Raw genomic sequence first — 15,159 nt, 5'->3', positions numbered from 1 at the left:
TTTAGTCTATTCATGACGATGAATGTATGACAAAGTTGCAGAAATTGGATTGACAACACGGGAAATAATGGTAAGATGGCGCTTGTATGACATTATGTCTAATGACAGGTTAAATACCTATGTGGAAAATATATTAATGATTATATTCGTATGAATATTAAGTATTTAAAATGTTAATAGTCGTTTTAACCGCAGGTATTGATCCCGTGGGAACTTGTTATGGAGAACTTAATACTTATTACTAAAGGACTCGTCTTCAGGCATCATTAGGTATATCGGCTGCATGATGTTACTAGAGTACTAGATCATTGGTTTGGTGTTTGTCCAAATACGCCTGTGCATGGTATTTTTTTGTTCAGAAAAGCAATATGTCTTGCTATTACAAGATACCATCTTGGATTTGGTAAATTAGATTTTTACACATACATTTACCGTCCTAACTCCACAACATCTGTAAAGGATCTTAATCCTAATTTCTATACATTCCACAGAGTACCTACCCACATGAAACGTAAAATCCTGTTATGAGCCGTTCCCTGGGGAACTTCGTGAAATCCTCTTTATCCTCTCACTTTTAGGCCTCATGTCGAAATCCAAGACCTAGTGGTTTAAACTGTGTGTTGATTAGTCAGTTAGTAAATCAATCAGTTTTCTCTTTTTGACTGCAGGCTTCAAATTGTGACCGTTTCTTCGACTCGAACTAATTTAATAATACCAACCTAATTCCTGCAGAGAAAATAACAGTTGTAATTATTTTCACCCATGATCGATTCCGACTATTGGAATTTCATCCACGCGTTACAAATTTTTTTTAACGAAATTTGGGTCAGATTCGGAAGGATTATTGATGATGTTTATTTGTTTTTGTGACGCTAAAAGACTACCGATACCTATCGTTTTTTGAAGATTTGGCGCTTTTGACGTTATGCGTCGTATGGTTCCTGTCATTTTAGAATAAATAAAAATATACGGGACAAATAACACTCATCGAGTTAGCCTCGAAGTAAGTTCAAGACTTGTGTTAAGAGATACTTACTCAACGATACTATATTTTATAATAAATACTTATATAGATAAACATCCAAGACCCAGGCCAATCAGAAAAAGTTCTTTTCTCATCATGCCCTGGCCGGGATTCGAACCCGGGACATCCGGTGTCACAGACAAGCGTACCACCGCTGCTCCACAGAGGCCGTCAATAAATAAGTCCACTTCATCTATTTTCCATAGATGTAAAGGTCCAATGCCGTGTGGTTCCGGGCACCAATATAAAAAAGAATAGGAACGGATCTGATTTCCCGTGGATGTCGTAAGAGGCGACTAAATATTACATACATACATACTATATAAAACACAAACGAGAAATATATTCATCAAAGACACTTTCATGTTGGTCTCGCCTGATAACTACGTAACAATATTGTGTGGAATGAAATGCTGGATTCATATTAATATTTAATACAATTAATTATCACGTCTATATCCCTTGGGGGTAGACAGAGCTAACAGTCATGAAAACACTGATAGGCCACGTTCAACTGTTTGGCTTAATGATAGAATTGAGATTCAAATAATGACAGGTTGCTAGCCCATCGCTTAGAAGAAGAATCTCAAGATTATAAGCCTATCCCATAGTCGCCTTTTACGACATCCATGGGAACGGGATAAAGTGGTTCTATTCTATTTTTATTTGTTCTATTACGTCAAAAATTACATGACGTTATGAAAGTGCAAGTGTAGGCGGCGAAATCAAGGCGGAACAAACTACATTACAATAGTTTCTTTAACGACATTATAAAAAAGACATAAAAAATATATAAAGAAAAAACCTAACTTTCAAAAATCAACACAATTTTATTTTTTTAAATCTAAACTTTCCCAGCCCTTATAATATTTGAACTGATTTTGGATTTAAACAAACATGATAAAAAAAAACATTTTCTAGTGACTAAAATTTAAAAAAAAACACGTCACAAAAAATGTGACCATCAAAATAAAAACCGGATCAGATCAAAAAGACCCGGTTGGTCTTAATAATGTTAATTTCCATAAATCGAAGCGCGAACTAAGTATAGTCGACTAAATGACCGTTTAACCCTTCACTAGCCAGGGCGAGTCCCTAACCCTAAAATGAGATGGGTTTACGTTAGACGTGATACTTTAAATTATGATGATATAAATTTTTTTTTAACAGGATAAGCACTAGTGCCGTGTGGTTCCTGACACCAATAGGAAAAAAATAGGACCGCTCTATCTCTTTCCCATGGATGTCGTAAAAGGCGACTATGGGCTTATAAACTTGGGACTCTTCTTTTAGGCGACAGGCTAGCAACCTGTCACTATTTGAATCTCAAATCTATCATTAAGCCAAACAGCTGAACGTGGCCTTTCAGTCTTTTAAAGACTGTTGGCTCTGTCTACCCCGCAAAGGATATAGACGTGATTATATGTATGTACTCTACTTTCATCCTCCTTTTTTTCTCCGCTAATTGCAACAATACTTCGCAAAAATGATATAAGTTATTTTCATCTAAAAATAAGCTAGGTAATGTTGGAGTGGGAAGGCCTAGACGAACGTACCTTGATCAAATCAGTCAGGTCAAAGGTTTCCCGAAAAAGACGTGCTTGCATGAAGAGAGAAAGAAGTATGCAGGGATCATGGCAAGTGGAAAGATGTAGTCTCTGCCTACCCCTCCAGAAAAGAAGTGTGATTTATGTGTGTATGTAAGAAAATGCTGTATTTTCCCGCGACCACAAATTTTTTTCAAACTCTTTTTTCTGTTTCGAAACGTAAACGTTTAAGTTTAACCCTACTCATGTTTTATTACACAACACTCAATGAAGTCATTTGGAGGCAAAAATCCCGTGTTTGTTTAGCATTAAATATTATAATAGGGGTCTAAACGACCCAGCAAATAAAGGGTTGATTTCGTTATTAAACTAACATATGGATGTTTGCCCAAATATTTAGTTAATTTCGATGACTCGGCCGGCGGTTGAGCGAAAAAAAAATCTGATGTCATTATGGAAGTAAAATTATTATAAAAAAGATCGTAAATGATTACTTACTTACATTTATAAGTAGTAAAATTAATTGGATTTTATCATTGGTATTGCTAAAGTAAATTATTGTTATTCATTGCAAAATTTGTCCCGCGATCGGGTTGACTGGAGAGCACAAAAAGATTCGCGCGCTAATTAAAAAGAAACAACAATATTTGAATTTCGCGGGCGCCTCTGCGACGCAGGTTATCTTTCTAGGGTTAAACATTTACATAATTCGGTTGATGAGTAACGTTATTTAGATATACGTGTATCAAACATTTTAATTTCCTTTTCTCGTTATACAAATATGTCAAAAAAGTCGTGGGTTTTCAACGGTTAAATGACTGAAAAAAAAATCAGCTTATTGCGCAGACTCAAACACTTTCATGACCATATATGTATTCACTAGGTACTTGTGCTATTTCGTAGAAAAATAATTTATTTACCATTATCATCACAAAAAAATATAACGCAATTTCATTTTCAACACATTCTTTGCAAATTTGAAGTTTCAGCGCCGTGACCCATATCAAATGGGAGTAAGTAAAAAAATCGCAAAATCGATCAAGCCTCCGACACGGTAGCGCGACATCCCGCGGTGTGGCCACTGTCCGTGCCACGGGGTTGCCAACAACAAAAAATTGCTGATTGATTTGCGAAAAAAAGAATCCCGTTTTCGCTTTCAGTGGTATGTTCGATGAATTTTGATTTGTCACGCCTACTCAGTAGACATGTCAGACACATTGAAATATTTTTGACAACAAACGGGTATACCGACACTCATAAACTTTAATAAAAAAATACATAACTAGAAGAAAGTCAATGAGGAAATCCGAGTGAATTAAAAGACCCGAGAGATATAATTTTAACCCAATCATAATCCTGTGTTTATTGTTACACATTTGTTTGATGACTTAATCAGAATATCCTGCTTACAACTGCTGGGAAATATTCAAATGGCTACTGTAATTCTGCACACAAATCTGATGACATATAATTTCGCACAATCGTCTTGTTGAAGTTGTACTGTTATTACTCAAACTGACCTATAAAATAAATGTCTTACTCAAGCAAGATTAACTCTATGGTGACAAACGGTTTATTTTTCTATGTAAGTAGGAAATAAGTATAAATGCATTTATATATCAATACATATAATAAAACTATGGAAAAGATTTATTAACAAAAGTTGTTCAATAGGATGAACATATTCTTTTGGCGAAAAAAAAATAGAAGATGTATGGATCTTATGATGTAGAAGCTAAAGCTACTTTGTAATATGTACCGACATTTGAGTAAATTTAATGACCTTTACTTTCGTATTTCCAATAACACGCAAACGGAGTTGCGGGCGCCAACTAGTTTACTATATATACCTTCTTATAACAAGCGATTTATAACTTTTAAGATGAAAGAAATAATTAAGGTATTCTCAATCTTATCACACTATTACCATTACTAGTATGAAGTTTGTGTATAATAATACTTTCTGTTCAATAAATTTGCCATGATACACTTAGAAATAGGCGCCGTGTGGTTTTCCTCAGACTTTAATCTCAGTGACAAAAGCTACATAAGGTTTCCGCCAAAAATAGGTAAGTTAATTAATAAAAAACTTCCCAAAACCACAAATTGATCGACAGAAGAAAAAGGTTTTTATGCACTGGCAACCGCGAATAAAGTGACAGCGGGATGCCTACATTCTAAATTTAAATTGAACTCAAACAATAGTACCTGGGGTGCTATCGACTAGCACCGCAAAGAATGACACGGGATTCGATGATCGTTTGAAAAAATGTTACTTTTGTACTTATATCACTTTTGCTACGGGCTCCCGAATTAACAGATTAATTATTTAAAAGATTAGATACGATTTAATTTATTTAGTGTGAGGAATTGACGGTTTTTAGATTCTGTTTTGGCCTGTAGGTATATTTTCATTATTTTTAATAGCCATTAAATATACATACATACATACATACATACATAAAATCACGCCTCTTTCCCGGAGGGGTAGGCAGAGACTACCTCTTTCCACTTGCCACGATCTCTGCATACTTCTTTCGCTTCGTCCACATTCATAACTCTCTTCATACAAGCTCGGCGGTTTCGGGTACTTTTGACCTGACCCTTTACCAGGACGTCCTTAATTTGATCAAGATACGTTCGTCTAGGTCTTCCCACTCCGACCTTTCCCTCCACACTCTCCTTGTATATCTGCTTAGTCAACCTGCTTTCATTCATCCTCTCCACATGACCGAACCATCTTAACATACCCTTTTCTATTCCTGTAACTACATCTTCTTTCACATCACAACATTCCCTTATCACGCTGTTCCTTATCCTGTCACTCAATTTCACACCCATCATACTCCTTAACGCTCTCATTTCCACTGCATTTATTCTGCTTTCATGCTTCTTTTGCCATACCCAACTTTCACTCCCATACATTAATGTCGGGACCAACACGCCCCTGTGCACAGCCAGTCGAGCCTTTTTGGATAGTTTCTGACTGCTCACAAAGGCATGCAAAGCTCCATTCACCATGTTCCCCGCGTTCACTCTCCTTTCAATATCACTATCATACTTGCCATCTGATGTAAACTTTGATCCTAGATATACAAACTCTTTCACTTGCTCCACTTTTTCTCCTCCAATCAAAATATTACATGCTGTCATTTCTTTCTCCATTTCAAAAACCAGTGTTTTAGTTTTACTTACGTTCACTTTCATTCCTTTCTCTTTTAAAGCTTCATGCATACAGTTTACCATCTCCTGTAACTCCTCCGCTGATGACGCCAGTATAACCTGATCGTCGGCATAGAGCAGACATTTGACGAGTAACTCATTCATCCTTAATCCACTTTTAGACTCTTTCAAATCTGTCAAACAGCTATCCATAAATAGGTTGAACAGCCACGGTGACGCAACACATCCTTGCCTAACGCCTTTCTCAATCTTAAACCACTCAGTGTGCGCTCCGTTTATCCTGACACAAGCACTCGAATCCTCGTATAAGGATTTCAGTGCTCGTATTAAGAGACTGCTCACCCCATGCATAGAAAGTGCTGACCACAATTCATTCCTCTCAACTCTGTCATAGGCCTTTTCCAGATCTACGAATGTGCAATAGACTTTTTGACTCTTGGCCAAAAACTTTTCGGCTATGCACCGCAAGGAAAAGACCTGATCAGTACATCCCATTCCCTTTCGAAATCCCGCTTGAGCATCCCATATTTTGTCATCAGTTTCATTCCTGACTCTATTAATCAATACCTTAGCATACAATTTGCCGACGACGCTAAGCAGGCTTATACCACGATAATTTTTGCAGTCCAGCTGTGACCCTTTTCCTTTGTAAAGTGGCACGATAACAGCCTTACACCAATCTTTTGGTACTCGGCCGCTTCTCCAACACAAATTGAAAAGGCAGTACAACTGACTAGCTACTACGCCTTTTCCTGCTTTAAGCATCTCGACCGATACTCTATCACACCCAGCAGCCTTTCCCGCTTTCATACTCTTAAGTGCTTCCACAATTTCGAACATTTCAATTTCGCCTTCCATCTCATTCTCTTTTTCTTCGCTATAGCAGAAATCTTTCTTATTTCCTTCCTTTTTTTCAAATAAACTTTCAAAATAGTCCTTCCATATCTTTAGTACACATTCTTCTCCTTTCACAACGCTACCATCCTGGCATCTGATCCTAGTCAGCTCTCTGGTTATAGTATTTCCTCGGGCTGACCTTACGGATTTCCAGAATACTTTCAGATTTGACTGAAAGTCTTCTGATAGCCTTTTATCAAAATCCTCTTTATACTCTTCTTTCTTTCTAATCACAGCTTTCTTAACCAAATCTTTCATTTTCTTATATTCCTTACGTGCTTCATTCACATCTTCATCTATAACCTCTTGCATTCTTAAGTTAGCTTTTGCTGCTAACAAATCCAGCCATGCTTTCTTCTTTAATCGCACAAGTTCTTGCACATCTTTACTCATCCACGCATTTTTGTGATTTTTTCCTTTCCTTCTTCTACTTACACCACACACTTCAACAGCTACTTTCACAATTCTTTCTTTAAATTCCTTCCATCCATCTTCAATATCGCTCATTTCCTCTAAATCTTCAAATTCATCCTTCAGTCTATTAATATACTTCTTACCTACATCCATATCTTGCAAATTTTCTACTTTTACTCTTTCCAAAGCGCTGGTTTGCTCCCTTACCCTGTGCCGCCAGCGATTGAAGATACCCCTTATCCGGGATATCACCAGTAAATGGTCCGAGTCAATGCCAGCACCGCGATATGCACGGGTATCCAGCACTTTGTTCTTCAATCTTTCATCTACAATCACAAAGTCTATCATACTTTTTAAAATACCTTCCACTCTTGTGTAGGTGTGGATCTCTTTATGTTGAAACATTGAGTTCGACACAAAAAGATCCCACTCTAGACAAATTTCTAATACACTTCTTCCATTATCATTCACCTTTTCGTCACCAAACGCACCAAGCACCTTTTCATATCCATCACGCTTTACACCCACCCATCCATTAAAATCACCTAACATAATAATCTTCTCATTTGGCTTGGTAACTTTCAATACTTCTCTTACACTATTCCAGAACTCCTCGTTTTCGCTTTTTGCTGATGTTGTACCCCTCGAACCCACATCCCAAGGTGCATAAACACCTAGAACGAAGATCCGAGTGATTCCAACTTTCAGCCTAATCCATAGAAGACGAGGGCCATTAAATATAATGTGTTATTAATCGAGATTATGAGTTCAAGTTTTCCAAAAAATCAAAAGAAGTTTTGAGTAAGGTAAAAGCTCCTAATACGGCGGTAGTCGAAATCGCTTCCAATTACGGTGGTATTTATATTTCTTCGTTTTATTCCTGTTCTATTCAGTGTAAGTACATCATAACGCAAATGTGTTATTCTAAATTTATTACGGCACGACTTAACTAACATTTGCAACTACAACACATTGGCAACACAACAAAATCAATCAGTTTGTGTCACGGCATCGACGGGACAGGTGTTTTCATACAAACGCGGAACAACAAAAGTAAGCACACTAATATTTACAAAGGCAATTTTTCGTATTAATAGGCCGTTCAAGTTTGTTTATGAATAACTTATAGCATTTCCCTACTTTTAAATTTTTAAATTAAATAGCTTGTTTCACGTTTGTAACTCAGTTTTTACCCAAAAAATAAGAAATAAAATACCGCCGTAATAGGATACGAATTTTATAGACTAATCCTAACTCGGTGGTATAACTCCGTAATAGGAAAAATACTGATAAAATTTAATTGTTTATAACTTTCAAATTATTAAGTTTTTGAATTAGTTAAAAGTTCAATTGAAATAATTATTAATCTCATAAATTAATAACCATATTCTGAGGTATGTGTTCTCAATTAGAAATCTAGTTAAATAATAAAACTGTTGAGTACAAAATGTTAGTTTCTTAGGAGGGGTAAAAATTGAGAGGTGTGTTTTAATTTATCACAAATAATATCCTGTGTATAACTGTTACTTCAGTTTTACACATCTTAGCCACAAAATAGTTGTCGTTTGATTAAAAATTTACACTCTTTTGTTAATCGGAATTTTGATGGGTCAGAATTAGGATTATTAAAAACACGAGTAGTTTTCCTAATACGGTGGTAGTTATTTCCAGGTAACTCTGTATTAGGTAATATGGTTTCCTATTATGGCTTTATTAATTAAACAGAAAATCACAAGATTTTAGGGTTTCGTAAATAAATAAAAAAATCGTCTTTTTTCTGATTCTTATTTTTTATAAATGTTTTTTTTTTTTGTAAAATCAAAAACATTGAAATAATTAAATATTTTAATATCAATTAATGCAATCTACGTAATTGTTCTTTTCATTTTTTCATAGCTCAATTCAGGCAGCAGTGGCAGCGGGCAGCATTGACGCAAGTTTTAAAAGAGTTTTAAACTTTATTTTCATTATTTTATAGACCAGTAATCGCTCGAAAAAATAAAACTGTTGGTGACTGATGCGGCGTCGGTTGCTGACGACAGCCAGCAGTTTTGAAGCGAAGCTAGTCTAGTAGCGAACGTTTAAAATTCTTCCGAAGCTGTAAATGCTCTTCGGGCTGCTGTCGACCACTGTAACTGCAGCCTGAATTGACCCTAAACTTTACTTAGGTATCTTATATTAAGTTCACTTACCATTACTAAAGTGATTATTTTTTAATATGTAAAACTTTTAGTTACAGTTTACTATCCTCTGCGGAGTGTTAGTTTTTGAAAGACTGATGTTATAAATATTTCATTATTGTTACTTTTTGTTCCTCTACTTGTTGATTTTTGAAAGATTTTAGATGATTGTTATTGTTCGTCATTATTTATTAGCCAAAGTAACTAATTGTAATAAAAAATAAAACTTAATTCCTAAATGAACCTGCATTTTTTTATATTGTTAAATCCGTGAAAGCTGTACACACGCGTGTAGAATACACTAAATAATAATATATACATATATATACTTTAAATAAATAATATACTTTAAATTCAAAGTCGTCTTTAATTTCATTAAAGTGAAATAATGTAATTAAATAGTCAATGAACGAAAAACTTACAATAAAGGTACTTACACATTTCTATTATTGTTATACATATTATTTGTACGGAACCTAAATTAATGTACTTCCTGACCCTCCGTATTAGGAGCCGTCTACCGCAGTATTAGGCTCTGACCAAAATCATACCTCCGTATTAGGGAAAATCGACCTGCCTTTTTAAATATTTTTTTTAAATAAGAAATCGCATGAAAGGATACTTAGACTCAACAGCAATACAAAATTTAAATTCCATTTTAGATAATAATTTTGTTTGGAACCTTTAAAAATACTTACTTATGCTTATTTTTGCTTCTTACTTTCAAATGTTGCGAAATACCTCCGTAATAGGTGCTTTTACCTTAAATGAATACTTACCTTTACTTACTCAAAATACTCGTAAGAACTTAATGACCCCAAACGGCTGAATGTATGAAAAGATTTAAAAACCGCCGCCGCTTACCTGGCTATCTTCTGAATTATTCTTCTTAAACATTTCTATATATAATCATGCCCATATCCCTTGCAGGGTAGACGGAGCTAACAATCTTTGAAAGACTGATATGCCACTAAACTTTTTTCTGTGAATGTGGCATATCAATCTTTTCAAGACTGTTGGTTCTGTCTACCCCGTAAGGGATATAGACGTGACCGTATGTAAGTATGTAAGACAGGTTGCTAGGCCATCGCCTAAAAAAGAATCCCAAGTTATGAGCCTATCCCATAGTCTTCTTCTTAAAATATCATGTATATATATTTAAGAGCCTGAAGTAGGACCTATGGTACCTTTCATCCCGGTAAAAACTATAGTTTCGTTGGGATTTGCGAAAAAACCTGCATTATTTTCTAAGTACATGGCGCTAAATTCGTCGCTTCTTTTAGTTGGCGCTCAATATACGTGAGCGAAAAATAGCTAGTAAGATCATCTAACCTCTATGCTATACTTAAACTAAGTTTCATTATAAAATTTGACATAACCTATCAACACGTCAATAAAAACTCAAAAATTCACTCAAATTTCCATGAAAAATTATAATGTAAAAATATTAGATACCTACCATGGCAGAGTAATTCCTGGACATGACTTCTGACGTGGCCAGAAACCTGAGCCACCAGGCTCAGGCCATCAACAGCAGCAGGTATGATGAGAGGAACCCCAGCTTCTTTGGCGTGGATCACCCGGCGGTCCACCAGGCACCGTATCCAGGCCAGGAGGTAATTACACACATACACACAATCACGTCTATATCCCTTGCGGGGTAGACAGAGCCAACAGACTTGAAAAGACTGATAGGCCACGTTCAGATGTTTGGCTTTATGATGGAAATGAGATTCAAATAGTGACAGGTTGCTAGCTAGCTAAAGAAGAATCCCAAGTTTATAAGCCTATCCCTTAGTCGCCTTTTACGACATCCATGGGAACGAGATGGAGTGGTCCTATTCTTTTTTCAATTGGTACTGGGAACCACACGGCACTCATTATCCAAACTAGATGATGAAGGACGTTGGAAGGGTAACTCCTAGTAAAACGGTATCATTAAACATGCGTTACTTAGTTTCCTGCCGTGTAGTTCTCGGAACTTCAGCATAGGACCATTCCATTTCTTTCCCATGGATGTCGTGACAGGCGAGTAACGGATAGACTTATAAACTTGGGTTTCTTCTTTTAGGAGACGGGCTGGAAACTTATGTATGTATATATGTATGTTTGGGTAATTATTGCTTACTCCAGGGTTCCTCCGGTTCCACCTACACCCTGGCCAGCACTCAGAGCCAGTTCAGCTACGCCGTTGACAACTGGTTGAGAGCAGTTCCCGCCATCTCTCCTGTGGCCACTACGGACGTCGCTGTTCAGGATAGCGCGTAAATAAATAAATTAATAAATATATAGAATAGAATAGATTTATTTTCAAAATTGGATACAAGGTATCACTTATTGACGTCACACCTAACTTGAATCTAATTATAACTACTACCGCTTCCAAAGCGCATGTGTAGAAGAAACGCGGAACAAACTACACTGAAGCATTTTCATCGGATGTCAATTATACCTACGGGACAAATTACACTGATTGAGTTAGCCTCGAAGTAAGTTCGAGACTTGTGTTACGAGATACTAACTCAACGATACTATATTTTATAATAAATACCTATATTATATAGATAAACATCCAAGACCCAGGCCAATCAGTAAAAGTCCTTTTCTCATCATGCCATGGCCAGGATTCGAATCCGGGACCGCCGGTGTCACAGACAAGCATACTAACGCTGCGCCACAGAGGCCGTCAAAGTTCTTTAATTTCGAGAAATTTCCACAGGAGCGACGTTTACGTATCATGTCATAATGCCTTACGGGATATGCATAGCCAACAGTCTCGAAAATACTGAAGGCCACCGTCAGCCGTGTGGTATGATGTAGGTAATTAATGGAATTGAGATTCAAAACAAGCCAAAAAAAAGAAAAGATTATCTGGATACTTAGTCTTTCCGTAAAACATACATACATAATAATCACGTCTATATCCCATGCGGGGTCCCGGCACCATTACAAAAAAGAATAGGACTATCTCTTTCCCACGGATGTCGTAAAAGGCGACTAAGGGATTGGCTTATAAACTTGGGATTCCTCTTTAAGGCGATGGGCTAGCAACCTGTCACCATTTGAATCTCATTTCTATCACTAAGGCCAACAGCTGAGCGTGGCCTATCAGTCTTTTCAAGGCTGGCGGCTCTGTCTACCCCACTAGGGATATAGACGTGACCATATGTATGTATTAAAATCCAACCTGTTACAGGTTCAATCATTTCCACTTGCGTTAAACCATACATACTTACTTCTTTTTCCTTCATCCACGTTCATTTATATTTTCATGCAAGCAAGTTTATTGTACCTACTCTTAATCTTTACTAATTCGTTTGTTTTCCTCATAACTCTTTATGTATTTTAGACCACGACAAACTCAACCAACCAACAATAATAATAATTACACCAATTCTGGAATATGGTACATTCTCGCTATGATTCTACCCCTGGTTTCTTTGAATAACAATAATAACAATTGGACTTGGGGGTGCTCTGCGAGGTAAGACTATTTTATTACTTCATACATACATACATATGATCACGTCTTTATCCCTAACGGGGTAGACAAAGCCAACAGTCTTGAAAAGACTGATAGGCCACGTTCAGCTGTTTGGCTTAATGATATAATTGAGATTCAAATAGTGACGGGTTGCTAGCCCATCGCCTAAAAGAAGTAACCCAAGTTTATAAGCCTATCCCTTAGTCGCCTTTTACGACATCCATGGTAACGAGATGGAGTGGTCCTATTCTTTTTTTTATTGGTGCCGGGAACGACACGGCACCATGATGCAATGTGGTTAGGCTTCCCTGCAAAGGTTGCGGAGAACTGAACGAAGTCGCTTCGTGTAATAAACCTGGCCCACCCAATTTAGGAAAATGGTCAAAAGATTCACTCGTTACTTATCTTGAGAGAGGTTAGGACGTAATCAGGAGTAACGCTTAAAAGAATTGTTCAATTTTGAATTAAACTTTCAGAACTGTAATCCGTTTCACTTCCGAAAGGTATAACCTCAAACGCCACGAAATTATGAATTCAGTACAGTAGTGACATCCTGTGAGTGAATTTGCAAACAGTTGATATGCGCCATCTCTCGGTCACTTCATGAACTAAAAAAAATGTTTGTGTGATTAATGCTTTTTTCTATACCTAGCTTTTGTTCATCAAGTGGATTTAATTTCAACAGATGGCGCTACCTAAGAAAATTTTAATTTTCAAATTTTGTCTATTACTGTCAGATTAAAAGTTAACATTTCCCGGATTAACTTATTCGTTCCGAATTCCGGAATATTCTATTTTATTTTTCCAAATTATTTGATATTTGACAACCTTATTGGTCTTTTTTAGGGAAACTATCCCAATTGGTAATATTAATTAAAATTATTGTTTAAATTTAGTCTCAGCTTATCTAACTGTTGTTGATTTACCTACAAAGCTGTTCAGATAATAATTTTAATTTTTCCAGCACGGTTCTCCACGCAGCAGAAATCTTCTCCACCCAAATCAACTATCTTCTCCGAGGAATCCACCGGAACCTTCGGTCCTTGGTGCAAGACCAAGTGTCCAGAGATCTCTTCGCAACTGCCATGGACGTGGTCCTCATAATATACGCGATGGGTTTTCTTGTCATATCGTTGTACCAAGCGTCGATATTCAATTAGTTTGAACTTTCAGTCAGTTAGTTAGTTAAAATTTGAACCGCCCTGTGACTGTGCAGAATAAGTGATTAAACTGGTCCATTTTTGAGGTTGTTTTCAATTTATTCGCTGATTATTTTTTCAAGTACATACATACCTACTTACATGTTGTCACGTCTTTATCCCTTGCGGTGTAAACAGAGCCAACATGCTTGAAAAGACTGAAAGGCCAGGTTAGGCTGAACGTGGCCTTTCAGTCTTTTTAAGACTGTTGGCCCCACAATGGATATAGACGTGTGTCGAAATCTATACGCCACTCGTCACAAACAACTACTGTCAATCATCGCGAAAAAATTGACGCTCTCAACCAATAGCAGCGAAGAATCTAAATCGCGATTTCAGAGATTTCATGGATTGGATAAAATAAATACAACCTCCGACTCAACATCGTCTGTCGCGCGGTTCCCCAGGCGTCACCCCAGCCTGGCAGAAGATTTTCCCTTTGGTGGCGGTCGAGCCGAATCATCGCTCCCGCTACAGACGGTAACTATGTAGGTACATGTAAGTAGAGTAGGTACAAATTTATCTTAGAAACCGAATTCCCAAACTCTCCATTCACACTGAATGAATTTTACACTCAGACAGGCTCAGTTTCTAGTCAAATGCCATCCCATCACAACTATTGTTACTTATAACTTCGCAAGTAAGTTTGTTTCTTGTTTGTTTGTTACCTCTTCAGTTTCAGTACTTAAGTTATTAAAAGTCTAGAGCAGGATATAGGGTAAGTACTTTTTAACCCCGTAAAACTATAGTTCGCGTGGGATTTACTAAAAACCTCGTGTTATTTGTAGGTGCCGCTAAATTCGCGCGGGCAAAGCAGCGGGTAATAGCTAGTAATCATCTATACTAATATTATAAAGCTGAAGAGTTTGTTAGTTTGTTTGTTTGAACGCGCTAATCTCAGGAACTACTGGTTAGAATTCAAAATTCTTTTTGCGTTGAATAGATCATTTATTGAGGAAGGCTTTAGGCTATATAACATAATGGAAAATGTGAAAAAAACGGCGAAAATTATTCTACCTTGAGGGCTTTAATGTTGCCCAAAATAACTATTCCACGCGGACGAAGTCGCGGGCACAGCTAGTATTATTATAACTGCCATATAACATGATGATGGGAACCACACATCTAAACAAGAGACAGTCGTGACTTAGGTCTTCAAAAAGTACCTAGGCGTGACTGCCCTAGGTTATAAGCACTTGCAGATTTCTAGATAAGCTATAGGCGACCTTGA

General features: G+C 36.8%; 1 protein-coding gene across 1 annotated transcript; it reads left to right on the top strand.

The window, feature by feature from the left end:
- Window positions 1-10,726: 10,726 nt before the first annotated feature.
- LOC132902159 (uncharacterized) lies at window positions 10,727-13,889 on the top strand. Its single transcript, XM_060946213.1, has 4 exons — window positions 10,727-10,861; window positions 11,379-11,509; window positions 12,595-12,729; window positions 13,694-13,889. Exons 1-4 carry the CDS (start codon window positions 10,727-10,729, stop codon window positions 13,887-13,889), a joined length of 597 nt encoding a protein of 198 aa, XP_060802196.1.
- Window positions 13,890-15,159: the final 1,270 nt, after the last annotated feature.

This window comes from Amyelois transitella, chromosome 10, assembly GCF_032362555.1.
Source record: "Amyelois transitella isolate CPQ chromosome 10, ilAmyTran1.1, whole genome shotgun sequence".
Classification (NCBI taxonomy): Eukaryota; Metazoa; Arthropoda; class Insecta; order Lepidoptera; family Pyralidae; genus Amyelois; species Amyelois transitella.
The sequence above is the reverse complement of the archived record's forward strand: the minus strand, read 5'-3'. Positions and strand labels throughout refer to the sequence as shown.

Excerpts from the sequence above, each read along its gene's own strand:
- LOC132902159 (XM_060946213.1), top strand. The coding sequence starts at position 10,727 with ATGACTTCTGACGTGGCCAGAAACCTGAGCCACCAGGCTCAGGCCATC. Across the intron at positions 10,862-11,378 it reads CACCGTATCCAGGCCAGGAG|GGTTCCTCCGGTTCCACCTA; the intron begins GTAATTACACAC and ends TGCTTACTCCAG. Across the intron at positions 12,730-13,693 it reads ACTTGGGGGTGCTCTGCGAG|CACGGTTCTCCACGCAGCAG; the intron begins GTAAGACTATTT and ends TAATTTTTCCAG.